The sequence below is a fragment of the Ischnura elegans genome, chromosome 2 (assembly GCF_921293095.1).
Source record: "Ischnura elegans chromosome 2, ioIscEleg1.1, whole genome shotgun sequence".
NCBI classification, from domain to species: Eukaryota; Metazoa; Arthropoda; class Insecta; order Odonata; family Coenagrionidae; genus Ischnura; species Ischnura elegans.
In genome coordinates, this window is record NC_060247.1 from 86,706,295 (window position 1) to 86,720,729 (window position 14,435).

Sequence of the window (14,435 nt, forward strand, 5' to 3'; positions counted from 1 at the left end):
TGTCTTGTGCTCTTCATTTTATCATTAAGTGCAATTAAAATTTAGTTTTGTTGAAATAAATTACCCTTAATAGCTACATTTGAAGAGCAGTCTTTTTGGAATCTACATATGAATTTCTTGGAGTATTTCACTGAAGAAAGTGATTGAAATTTGATGTGGATGTTGCGGTGTTTAAAATAAGTATTTTTAAGTTGCAAGTCAAAGTTCTCTTGAATTTTTTAAAACCCACCTTCGCTAAACACAAGGTAATGTTTCTGAATTGCTAGCTGAAACAGCTGGCCCTACTCTTTCAAGCTACAGTTTTTCTTAGATACTAAAGATCATTTGAATCAGTGTAATATTTTCTACATTTTCATGATTTGAGCTATTTTTTGTTTCCTTAAATATTTGACATAATATGTATTTTCCCTCATTTATAATTCTGTATTTTGGCTGTATTATAAAATCTTCATAGTTATGCCACAGTGAAGAATGGATAGAGTTTACACCTAATGGTTACCTTTTGTTTCAGTACTGGTGATCCTGAAGAAACAGAAATGGACACCATATTAATTTTGGCCAGGGATTCCTATTATGTTGCTGAGTGAGTAATTCTTATAATTAGCATTATTATTTATTGTTACTTTGTAATAAACTCAATAAGTTTCTAGTAATGAATGCTTGATATAAGAATAAATATTGTGTGAAGTGATGAGGAAGGACCTATCGTCTGGATTAAAGTTGTTAAAATTTTGCCATCGATAATTGACTAACATTAAAAAATATTACTTCTAGAGATGCGCGCATTTTAGCCGCGAATACTTGAATACCTCGAATACTTGAAAGTAGTCTATATTAGAGATCTCGAATAATTATGCTCAAAGTACTAACTGGAATACCTTGAATGCTTTGAATTTCATGCCATTCACTGTTGCACACACGTCGTTGGTAGTTGACTAGGAAAAACGTAGCGGACTCTTGTTGTTTAGTGCATGCAGCACTGTTTTAGGCAAGTTGACGAACTACATCAAATTTTCCCATTAGAGTGGTGAAAAGATATCATTCGATGCGGGGAACTGAAAATGATTGGGGGAAAAAATCCGAAAATCCCCGGTTTCCTCCACGAAACCCCTAAAAAAAATTTAAAGTGGCAGGAAAAAATATTGACTTTTGGGATACCTTCCATTACGCATTGAGCTACTGCTCCCGAACCGATCCACTCATTGGAAAGATCATCACAAATTCGAAGACTGCAAGGATGTGGGCTTCCCCTGACGTAAGTTTTGTTTCTTTATGCCAAACAATGGCTCCGCAATGATGCATCAAATTTGATAATGGATCAAAATTTTCATTAAAGTAATAGTAAAAAATGGCATAAGTGCGGGCCCCTGGCTGAATGCATCAATACACCAACATTCAAAAAATTATTTTCACCACTTCTCATTCTATGCTCATTCAGGGTGAAGATCGAACTCCCTTTTTCAAATGATGAGACATCTTCCAGAACAGAAGCAAGCCTTAACATTAGCTGCCTCTAACCTGAGTTTAATGAAGACATAACTCCGCCACAGTGTGAAGCTAAAAAGCAATTGATTGATGTTCTGGATGTTTTCGAAGAAGCAACATTTCTTGCTAGTGGAAGTGCAGTCACAGTTTAAGTTATCCCCCTTGTGAATAGCATTATTCATTTCCTAGAAACTGAAAATGATTTAATAATGGAATTTGATATTCGAGTTCGAGAAATCTTCTATTTGAATCATATCTAATTACTACTAATGATAACATTTAAAAAATATTACTGTCATGATGAAATGTATTTATACTGGCTATTATGGTTTTAAACTATGGATTTATGCTCAAATAGTATCTAAAGAGCAGGTATGAAGCTACTTGGTTTGAGGCTCAAGGAATTCTAGAGACTGATTCATTTCCTGGTCAAGGCAAATGATTTTTCCTATGTGGAACTTTTACAATTCACATTCACTTGTGGGTGACTTTGTGAAGGTATGCCAGTGGCTGTCCACTGGCTAATTTCTGTGGTTAGTGCCCTTGTATTTTTAAGTTGTGGCTTAACCCCCAGGGCAGTGGCACTATGCAAACAAGCATGCTACGTTATGGTCTCATATGCTTGTCAACATAAACTACATTGTCTCCTAAAGGGAAAGAAACTCCAGAGAGGAAGAAGATACTTTGGTAGTTCAAGAGGTAGAAGACCTGGTTCAAATTCGGGAGACCCAGGTTTGAGTCCCAGTGAAGACATGATTTGTTTTCTTTGTGGAATTTTTGCCCTCTTGTATATTTGCAGGTGACTTTGTTAAGGTAACCACTGACTAGTCGGCAGGTATTTCTTTGAATAATACTACCTCATAAGTTATATATTTTTTGAAGTGGGTCATTTGAGACTTGTTAGGCATAATGAGTTAATATTGTGGCTAATAATTTGTGAAAGAATTATGTTGCTCTGAAATATCCTCAGGTTTATAATTTTCTGTTCATATTTTAGGTATGATGAACATATAGATCGAGTCACTAAGTACCAAAGAGTACTGTTGGAGGATTTGGAGCTGATCGAGTTTGGACCTGGGCAGTCTGCTTCGTTATTCAAGCAATCAAAGCACTATCACTGTTTTAGACTAAATTACAGGTTTGAATATGGCTATTATTTTCTTTGAATGACATGTGTTGTTAATTTTAAATGATTTCTTTTAAATGAGATAGGTATTTAAAGAGTAAAGATTTTAAAATCTTTTTTTTTTCAGGATAAACAAAGAGTCAGGATATTTCCATATGTTCAGGTCAACAAATCTAAGGTTTTTCAATAACATGGCTGTTGTTGTCAAGACAGAAGAGGAAATGATGGGTATATATTTTTCTCTATTTTATTAAAATTTATTTCTCTTGTTCTCTCTCATTCATAAGAGATTAATTGTGGTTCAAATTCAGCTAGTCCTTATATAGTATAGCTGTTTCTTTCGGGGAAAAAATTGAGCATTTCCTACATTTAATGAAGGATTATATCCCAAAGAAAACAATTTAAAAAATTTTAATCACGTTTTAACTTTTTCCCATTGCACATGAATACTTTGTTGTACTTTTGTATTTTCATTTCAATTCATATTTCTGATTATAGGTTGCTTGAATGACAGCTTAAAATTGATGGTATCACATCATCATTATGGATTATGATATAGGGTTATCACCATTTTGCCATCAATAGAGTGCATCCCCCTTTACATTGATGACTAAGGCATGAGAATAATAATAATGCTATAGATGATCAGTAGAGGAACCAAATTTTTGCTAACTTTGATAGTGCTGTGAGAATGAGCAAAATTTACCATTTTTTGCAAAAATTTGCGTTTCGGCATATTTTCATGAGAAATGTTGACCTAATTCCAAGAAAAACCCTGTTAGAGTGAAATTATTTTGTTTGTTTTATAAAAAATGCTATCACCCACCATTTGCAAGCTAAGAGCAGGAAAGCTACCCTGTTACTCCTCTGCAATCAATGTTTTTCCAAGTTTAATTATTTTTTAGGGCAGACCACAGAAAGAACTGGCTGAAATCGTATTTATTCTGTACGGAAAACAGTATGAACTACAATAGATTACCTCTTGAAAAGCACCTGAAGGACACACAAGGGAAATCCTACACAACTGTGCATTGGTCTCGGTGACAGCTATAGTATTTAATGCTTTTAATTAGCCAAAATCTTGAAATGTTTGAACTCTGATGTTTGGCTTTAAGTACAAAAAATTTGGTTCAAATGCTCTGGCAACCAAAGGGGTTGGCAGTTATTTCATGAAATGAGATTTGGATGATATTGTCAACTCTGAGATCAGTCATCCCAGTTACTACATTCTACATTTTTTGCGTGCTGTGTTTTAACACTGCAATATGTCATCTTCTCCTTCTCGCTTTTGGCCATAGACGGGTACTAGTGTCTAGGAGAAATTAAGTTTTGTTCAGTGAAGTGGTGCTTCTCCACATGGACCCTTGAATGTTGGTGTTGGATGAGTCATGATGCCTTCCTATGGAAGTAGTCACACCAACTGTGGGAATAGCAAGTGGCAAATGGAGGAGTGATGTGTTCCCAACATGTGGCTTATCAAAGTGCCCTTCACTTATTGCTGACAAAACTTGATTTCTCCAGTTATTTTTAGATCTATTTTGTTTTAAGTATTTTCATTACTTTTGAAATATATGGTTTATAAGATAAAATTTTGTACTGAAATCAGCAAATTTGACGAAGTTCAAGAGTTTTGTTCACCTTTAAATCTTTGCTTTTACTTATGAGAGCTCATTAGTACAAGAATTGGAAAATCTAGACTATGTAATGTGGTTAAAATGATGGAAACTGTTTTTCAAGTGGAAAGCTTTGATCTATCAAAAAAATTGTGTAAAATGTTGAAGAAATAGTCCATCAAAATTTTTGTAATTTTATAAAGAATAGAAAAAATTTTATGAAGTTACTAGATGGTAGTTTGAGGTCGATTCTATTCTGTGGTTTTAATTCATTTTAGATGCTTCAAAGAAAATATTCTTTTATCTTTTTTTAATCTAGAATCTTTGAAAGCCATCTGTGAAGCCTTTGCTGTAGCCTTAGAGATACAGAGTCTCAGTGCACCTCTTGTCCAGGGAAAGTTAGAGAAGAAGAGGAGCAAGCAGCCATTCTCCCAGTGCCATTCACGTCCATTGAGCTACTTTGACTTCACCAATATTCCTCACATGACTCGAAATGTTTCGGAAACCCAACTTTTGGCATTAAAGAATGTTGGTAAGGTCATTTTATAACGAATACATTTTCATTTCATTGATGGTAAGATTTCATTCATGAATTTTTGTACTCATTAAACCTTAAAAGATTTCTGTCATTTTTTTAAATCATGTGGCTGATGCTTAGAAAAAATGTACTTGTGTAATGTTGTTTTAAATCATATAATGTATTTTTGCAGTGTGTGCAGTTGAAGTCCATTTTAATAATTATGGTTTTCAGTGAAAGCATCAATGAGGATAGTGATTTATTATTGTGATTGATTTATTTATTAAAATGTTCTTGGTTTAGTCTCACTTAACACTGCAGCATGCAATATACATGGCTGGCCCAGTCTATCTGTAGAAAGCAGTTAATAAATATTAAACTATTCACTCTGCTGGGGATAATTCGCTTTGAATTTTCATCCAAAACCTGCTATGTTAAACCTATATTATGCCAGCCTATGTCTTCCAGTAATTTGTGCGGGCAGCCTGCTTTCTGTATGATTGGACTTTAAAAATTGTGAAGCTATCTGTTTCTCATTAAATTTGGTCAGTGTCAAAGAAATTTTAGTCTGTGTAAAGAAATCAATCCTCTTTATTTGTGGGACTATATAATTTTTCATGCATACTAATAGTTGTCATTTGTCCTTCTTTGTTGAAACCAGACAACCTTCTTGTTGTCGATGCAAAATCAACCATTGGACCTTGAGATTAAGAGATTGAGTAAATAGCTTTCCTAACTCCATGTCCATTTCATGCTACTAGACCAATGTGAAAAAGAGAATTTTCAAAATTATTTGATAGGTGAAATTTACTTTAAGGTTTTAAATAGAGGGTCAGACTTATAATGGATATTTGATATTATACATATCATTTGAGTTGATTGGAAAATTTTCCCCCAAGGTCTTTGACTGATAAATGTGTGTTCAGTTATGTGGAAGTTAGTTGTACAAATTCCTATTATCTTGAAGCTGATGTCCATCTTTCACTTGTTAAAATGGTTTTCTGTAGCTTCAATACTTTTTCTGATGAATGAGTCATGACTGTTTGTAGACTGATTTTTCATGTTAATATTTGTTATGAATGCAATTAACTCATCCATTATATTCATTTTGAATTAATTTCAGGCACTAAGGCCATTACTAATATGACATCACAGTTCAACAAGCTCAATAAACTCACTCTGCAAGGATTCCACATAAAGTCCCAGTCAAGCAGAAAAGAGGATGATAGTGATGGTGCGGAAGGGGAAAAAAAGGTAACTCACTGTGAATTAGTACTTGTGATTGGTCATATTGATATATTAAAATTATTTTGAAACCAAAGGAATTTCACTGCAGGACAATTAATTGATATAGGTAAATTGGATACAAACCTGGAGCCCCTGCAAGCCTATCAATTTTACCACCAGAAAGTTTTTGCAAATGGGCTGTAAATGTGAATTTAGGTGTCTTCCATGCTCATGAGAATAATCTTAGCTCAATCTGCCATTATTGTATTAAATTCATGTTGAGTAGGGTCATCCTATGCTCCTTGGGACTATTGACTCCCTGAGTGATTTCATGGCTGTGGTTTTTATCATTCACTCAATTTTTCCTCATTTTTATATATTTTATGTTTGGAAAAGAAAATTCACTTTAAACATCCCACTCTGACACTTACAACCATGGTTTTTACACTTAAGTCATTATAAAGGTGTCAAAAAGTGTAAAATTGTTGGAAACATCGTCTGAAATAAAGTGATGGCAATTGGGCGATGTATCCTTAAGGATAATGCATGTAGGTTTTGATACATCAGTGCCATCTACTTCAAGAGACCGGTGCTGTCGCAAAGTTTGAATGCTGATCTCAGCACATATTTCAAACTGTTCCTACATGTCAAGTATTTCAGCCTCAAAAATGCTACTGCAGTTGCGAGAAACTTAAGGAATGAATGTGGGAAAATCAGTGCACATGTGTATATATTGATACTATTACTGGAAACAGAAATACAAAAATAGCAACTGAAATATGACATCCTGGAAATGAAATCCATAGTAGTTAACAATTCCATGAGCACATGAGTTACAGAAGCATAAAATATCAGTGACAACAGTTTGTTGCACCAGGAGATTGATAACATGTGAAATGCATGCATCACTGAAAATTCTGAAGACAGCAGTTAGGGCATAAATGAGCAATCTTCGTATGATAGGAGATGATTCCATTACTAAAGTAAACACACCTCATGCTGAGACGAGAAGGGTAACCCTATTTTCCTTGAGGTTGACATTTGAAATTATTATTACATTATCTCGCAACAACAAGACAAAGAAGGAGCAGAGTTGATACAATCAGACAGGGAATCTGACAAGGAAGATGGCGGACAGTAAGCAAACAAGACTTTTTGAGACTTATGAAACTGCACAATCAGAGAGATACATACATTCATAGATGTCCATTTTCCACACTGGATCTTTCTCAAAACACACTCGATACCACCTTCGCTTTTAATGGGATGCAATATGGCAGCCCCCCACTGAGAGCCTGCCTGACCATGCGAATCTGAAAATCAAATTATATTATAACATATTTAGTTATAATTTGTTTTGTATCAAAATATAAATGTGTTAAAATTAATGAGGGCCATAGAACTTCTTATAATAAACAATATTATATGATGTTCATTACTGCACAGGCTGCAGCAGTGCCTCTATGTTGGCTTTGCCTTTATGGTCTCTCGAAAACTTACAAAAAATTAGCGAAAATTTTTCATGTAAGATATATCACAGTTTCGTCACCCGTTCAGTGATAGTGTGGATCATACCAAGTAAATTTTCTTTTCCTTTTTCATGGCTGCACTAAGTAAAGCTGCGGATGCTAAACAGTCATCTTTTTTTAGTTATAAATATATTCAGAATTATCTTCCTCCTTATTTTTTATGCGTATTAGAGTAGTCTTTGCTAGGATTTCCATTTTGCCTTCTTTTACTGAGGCTCAAATATTTTTTAAAAACATTTTCAGACTCCCATATTTTCTCTTGAGCCTCAAGATAGTGGCCAAGACTCGAAACACTCATCTCCTGATGATTTTGCGGAAACCATGCTGCCTCCAATGGGAGAACTCCTCCAAGACTCCTCCCCAGACACATCAGCACCCCTCCAAGATATGATCCTGCCCAGCTGTGGGATCGTCATGGCCAAGAAAGGCGAGGGAGAGGATGCATCAAGCGCCCAGAGGCACCTCCACCTGGTTTCTTCCTTCCCAGCTGCTCCCCTCATCGACGAGGTATCCCTTGGAAGGGTAGTCCAGCTCCTCCCCACTCACCCACCCCTCCTTTCTCCGAATGCTGACAACAATGCCCCCACATCCCTCTCACCCAACCTCCCATCCTCTCCATCGCCACTTCGCTCCCTCACGCCAGAGATAATGGTGGAGGAGGTCGCGGAAACGAATGATGGCGCCAACAATACCAGCAGTGGTGCTGCCTCTTCCTCAGTGACCACGCGTCTCGATCCGCCCAACACCTTGCAGTTAGGTCGTAAGCTGTCGAGATCATCTGGGGATGTTGATAACCAGAGGGGGACAGATGTGTGTGGGGGTGGGGAAGTCGACGAGAGCAAGGATGGCCCGGAGCCATCAAAGGATAGGGGTGAGGCACCCGATGGTGGCATCGGGTTTGGGATCAAGGCTTCACAGTCAGAGAGCGCCTTAAGGGGTAGTGTTGCGGGTGGACCGGTTTTCCCCAAAGGATTTACCGAGGCCCTGACCAGTCCATCTTCGGCTGTTGCTAAAGAACTTGTTTTGGCTCCCTTTTCCAAACTAGCCAAAGGGATGCAGAATCTCGGGGCCAACTTGGACCCAAGGAAACTGAGACCTGTGCGTCAGCCATCACCTGAGAGCTCCGAGGAGTATAAGCGATTGCAGGAGAAATGGAAAGATTGCCGCACCAGACTAATAGCTCTGTAAAATTGATTTAAGGCTCGTTATAATTGCACACAATCTCAATATCAAATGGAGTTTGAGTATGTAGATGCTATGCTGTCCTAATTATTCCAGTGCTGTAACATACTCAATTAAGAAGCTCAATTTAGTGGCTTAGTATTTAAAAGATTTGTATTGGCCTGTTTTGAGAGTGTAAATATTATATATACATACATATTTAATGCAAGAAATTCTGTAGATAAAAATTGTTACCTTTTGAACTTCAGATAAGTGCTATCAACACTTAAATGTTAACAGGCGAAGATGTCATAAATGTACCCAGATAGAATTCCTGAATGAGGTGGATCATGAGAGGGATCAAACTCTCATCAGCCTATGTATATTACTCGAGTCAATTAAGTGAGTGTTGTAAAACAAATAGCCAATTCAGTATTACTGATGCTGATATATGCTGCCAGTGTTGCACCACTAGCGATAGTGTTCGGGGTCATCCCTGGAGCATCTTAGTGTCAATTATGTGAGGGAGAGGTATAGTATTGAATTTATATGCCACCCATTACAATGCTCTTGTACCATCTGACATAGTGTTTGGCAGATAGGTAGTCTGGTTTTCTATGTGAGCTAATTTTTGATTGCTTAGTTTATATAGTAATGAGTGATTGAGGCGGATAATTTTTAAAGCTAAGAGTATATGGTGTGATAACAATATCAGCTCAACAAACTTCTGTGTAATGCAGAACTTAAGCAGATGTTCTAAATGATTAAGATAAAAATACGCAAGTACTGTTCATTTGCACACGAACAGTGTCTTATCGTACACAATGTATTCAGCTTTTAATTGGTACTTTTAAAAAGTCCTACATGTATATGTAGATATATAATTTAAAAATGAACTTTAAGAAATGTTGCATCACATACTTGCAATGAGTATGTCTATTGCATATTTATTTCCCTCTATACTAGTTGAAAACTATAACTACTATTTTAATTGCACAAATGAAAAAGCCAAGGTCCATTCTTTGGTATGAACATTTATACTGAATAATAATTTAAATTGTTCAATCCTGACACATACGTGTGGACCAAAAGTTTCTACAGAAATCACTTATTTATTTTTAATCATAATTGCTTTTTAGTGTGATGTGTGTGAAGTAAGGTATCGATATATTTAAAAAATGACATTGCTTTTCATTCAGCATAATTTTCACTATTATAGCGGTGAAGTTCTACTTACAACGAATTATTGAGGAGTGGATCATTTTCTAGGAAAAATCAATATTGTACTCGTACATTGAAAGACGTTGTTGTATAAAAAAACATCAAATGCAATGCGTTTATATTTTTAAATTATTTTTCCTGCCTCATAAAGCAGCTATTCGCTACCAGTTTTAGCTGAATATTAGATAAATATAAAGCTATGTGAGCAATATAAATTTGGCTACTAGTTAAGAGCTACCATACCTGGTAGTATAAAAGACTGTTAAGCATTTTAGTAATGGAAGAGGCTTGGGTGGTTGTTAGTTGAGTAAAAGATTTATGTATATATGATGCATTACTGTGTGATATAGAAAATCCATAAATCAATTTTTAAAAAAGCAGAATGAGATGAACTTCCATATTTTGGTTTGAGTGGAAATTCCAGTTGTTAGGTACGGGTATTGTAATTCTGCATTTACAACAGATAACCATTCAACAATGGTTAATTATTTTATTTCACTAAACTTTTTCTCAATAGTACTATTCCTCAATATTTTTTGTCACAAAATATTAAAAATTTCCTCCCTAGAAGTAATTTTGAATCAATACCACCTACTGGTATACCATCATGCAAACAGGCTTCTAAGTGTTTTGAGGGATGGAGTTGGAATAAAAAAAATCTCCAGAGAGACGATCTGATCATAATATATGCTGGTGAGAAGTTTCCAATAAGTCAATAGATAACAATGCAGTTACTTGAGTTCCATAATATATTGTCCTTGGCTGTGTGAGTAATTGTTAATATTCATATAATTAAAAGAGCCATTTTGATGGTTGTCAGTTTTTAGGCAGCGTGTTGTTGAAATGCTAGTAGACAGAGAATCATAATATCAGTGGTACATAATTGTATTTCCTCTTAATTTAATTTTCACAAACATACACAATCATTTGTTATTTGAGCACTAGTACAATGAAAATCTGGAAGAATTTCGTTTATACATAGTAAATATTGTATTATCAGAGTCAAAATCATGTTAGTGCATTATTTGGCATTAGAAAATATCACTCACTTTTGAAGTATTTTTTAGAGAAGCACAGATCTTTTGCCTTGTCATTTTTTATTGCTAGATGCACACCAAACTTTGTATTGCCATTTGCCAGGTATAGGCGTGAGAGTTAATGAAAAATGTGGTGTTATGTATTAGAAAACCAAAGATTCTCATCATGTCCTGCTTTCCTAACCAAATTCATGGTTACTATTATTTATGGTTACTAATTTTCTATTATTTTTATTAGGTAGAGCTAAATACGTACCTCCTCATTTTTTTTAGTTCCTTTCAATGTCAATGGCATATAATGCCCAGCTGCATTGTATGGTCTGTGATCCTATTTTTAAGGGTTACTAGTCTGAATTTGGTACACATTTTCATTTCTAATGAAATTTTTGTCTTCATTTTAGCATCAAATGGCACATAGGTACATAATTTTGTTACTAACAGTGTGATGTATTTATTTATTTATTTTCTATCAAAAATTTATTGCTGAACATTGTTTAAATTAACTTTATGAAAACTTATAGGGTGAAGTTGATGAAATAACTTAAAGAACATATCAAAAAATTCATTTTGCTTTGCTTATTCTTGGCAGTAAATGAAGCTATCATTTGTAGTATTTTTGGTGTACCAATAGACGCCATTGATAATGAGCCATGACTTGTTATTATATTTTGCTGGAAAAATTGATCTGAGTTCTGTACCATTCATAGAAAACACCATTCGTTATGACGCTATTGTGAAATTTTCCATTGTTGGTTGAAAGTGTCCAAGCATTTTATCTAGCCCTAAGCAAAGAGCTTAAAATTTTTGAATTAGCAGTGGTTAATTATTTAGCATAAATACTTACATAATGTGTAGAATAGTGTCTTTTTTTTAATAGTGGGGAGGAGTTCAGGATGCCAGTTATTGTGTGCTATCATTCCATTTAGATTGACATGCTTTTAGAGTAATCTAATAAATGGTGATCCTGTACTTATCGTGCAGTTTTATTTTAATGCACCATAGTTTTTTCACAGTGCGTCCATGGTAGCTTGTTACGTGGCCAAAATTGTGCCGCATTCATGGGATATATCTGCAATGATACCACGGCGAAAAACTATGAATTGATATCATGGCGAAAGTGTTGTAAAATATGACCATATAACTCTGCAACATTTCTTCATTAATAATTATGATGCAGTAATGGCATAAATATATGCATGCTTTTTGCACTGTTACTCATATGACTCTGTGTTGAGATGCAACTGGGCTCTAAAAGAATAGAAATTCCGTGAGAGAAATATGTATAGTGATTCGATTGATAATCTTGCTGATTGACTGCAAGAAAGTTGACTACTGGCTAGTCTACTGTAATTTTTCTTAAGAAAAGTCAGGCCTCCTTGCATCAGGCGTTGAATTGAAAGCAAATTGTGGGACTTGAGTCACGTTGTGTTGTTTAATTGAAATCACCCTATTATAAAAATTAAAATCAAATTTAATGAGAAATAAGAAAAATTGCTTTATGGTGAATTCAAACAGTAAGCAAGCAGTGACAAAACGGTGAGAAGCCCCTTTAGGTGCCATAAAAGATACTTCCTAATCTCTCACTGATTGATATATGCCATTAAAACATTGAATGAACTGTGGACCTTAAGTTGTGGTGAAAACCTATTGCGAACATGGGTGAGCAGATGTTGATTTCTCGTATAATCACTGATGATGACAGAATGGTCACGAAAAAGCAATGTTCGATTTTTTTAGGGGACCTATCTAAATGGTGCCAATTGATCTAATTCTAAAAATTAAGACTGGAAAAATATTTTTCAATTCCCATTATGTCACCTTGTTTATAGCATTGATTGATTAAAAAAGGAAAAACAATTCTGGAAAGCTGTTATAAATGAATTTTGAGATGATCATGGGTCCAAGCATTTTATGTCATCCTGGAGGTTATGCTCAATGACTCGACATGAAAAATGCTGCATAACGCAAAATCTGTAAGTTGTCAAAAAAGTGTGTTGAATGAAATTTAAAGTCAAGTTTCCTATTGAATGACATAACATTGAATTTTCTAGGATTTTCATATTGTAACGGTTCAAACCGCGAGAGCCGCCCGCTCGCCTCCCGTTCGATATCTCCGTATATGTGATTGTTAACTCTCCACTCCCCCAAAATAGAAAATTGCCCATAAGACTTACCGTTTCCGGGCTTAAAATCAAGTTCCCCAATTGTTCATGCCTGCACGCACACTCACTTACAACAGGATTTAAGGAAATCGTGGCAATAGCAAAACAAATAACTTCAATGACATCCCTTTTACAATTGATTTTTAATAACTGAACTACCATAGGTTCCAAAATTTACACTGACACTAAAGCATTCCCCAAACACACACAATAAATCCCCGTTCCAAAATCCATCGGCGTCACCTCCAACATGAAATATTCACCTTCGGCTTCTCCTTCAAAATTACAAAAGCACTTTCTCAATGTTTATAAAAAATTGATGTTTCCAACAACAAAATATACCCACGCTCTTTGGCGAATAAGCAACGTAAAAAATAGTGACATCAAACTTACACAAAAAAAACTTTCCGTGCAAAGCAAGTATAAATTGGGCGTTAGTTCAAGTGGCCACCCGTCTTGAAGTCGGGCTCAATGATCCGCCAAGTGACACTAACATTCAGATATTATGCTCAAGCTTCGCCACGTGCCGCACTTAAGTCTTGCAGGGCCGTGACTAAGACCAGCCAACAGTAAATTCACTAGGGCCTTATTGTGGGGAGCACACTTGGGACTTTCAAAGGGGGGAACAATCTGGACACAAAAGGATCTATTCGGGCTTTGGTAATTTCCAAGCTTACTTCCTTTATCCGATGTTCTCGCCACCCCTGACGAGCTGTCCTCGTATCTGCCTCCACCACGTGCCGTAGCTTGGCTGCTGCTGCTTGTCACTGAACGCCACTATTTGACTTATCTCGTGCCAGACCGTAGGAGAGAGAGCTATCCTTCTCGTCTCTCCCTTTTATAAACTCTGCACTACCCACAATCACCTCGGGTGCACCACAACGCCCTCTTTTTCCCCGGCCGAAAGGCGGGTTTTCAAACGCATTCCGGGAGAGAACCACTGCGTCGCCTCTCCCGGAAATCCACTCTCACACAATTTCACATACATAAAAAAATATACTACAATAAACACAAATAATAAACCCTTTACATAAATCTAGTATAGAACTCCTTAAACAAAAAAATGCTAAAATTGTGAGTGTGCGCGCAGACGTAACCCCCCCAGCCGCGATGTTAAAACATGATGCGTCGGGCCGGCTCCGGTCCGTACCGCTACAATATACAAGAGGAAAAGCTTAGATTTCTTGCTAAAATTAGTATTTTCCATTCTTTTCCTCAATGAGCCATGGGTAAGTATTATCAATTTGCTGATTTGAGACCAATTGTCAACTTTAAGGGGGATTCCCCTACATATTATGAAGAGAGAAATTCCGATCTGCCTTATGACCACGCCAATGATATAGCGTGCACATGACGT

The 14,435-nt window shown here is 35.9% G+C and overlaps 1 protein-coding gene across 2 annotated transcripts in view; it reads left to right on the forward strand.

Moving 5' to 3' along the window:
- Window positions 1-11,889, forward strand: part of LOC124154095 (phosphatidylinositide phosphatase SAC2) — a 36,333-nt gene extending 24,444 nt beyond the window's left edge. For both annotated transcript variants that reach the window (XM_046527605.1, XM_046527606.1), the window contains 6 exons: window positions 512-583; window positions 2,483-2,623; window positions 2,739-2,839; window positions 4,544-4,756; window positions 5,865-5,995; window positions 7,741-11,889. In XM_046527605.1, the coding sequence (XP_046383561.1) occupies window positions 512-583; window positions 2,483-2,623; window positions 2,739-2,839; window positions 4,544-4,756; window positions 5,865-5,995; window positions 7,741-8,685 (1,603 nt within the window). In that variant the 3' untranslated portion in view covers window positions 8,686-11,889. The remainder of the gene's footprint in view (window positions 1-511; window positions 584-2,482; window positions 2,624-2,738; window positions 2,840-4,543; window positions 4,757-5,864; window positions 5,996-7,740) is intronic.
- Window positions 11,890-14,435: the final 2,546 nt, after the last annotated feature.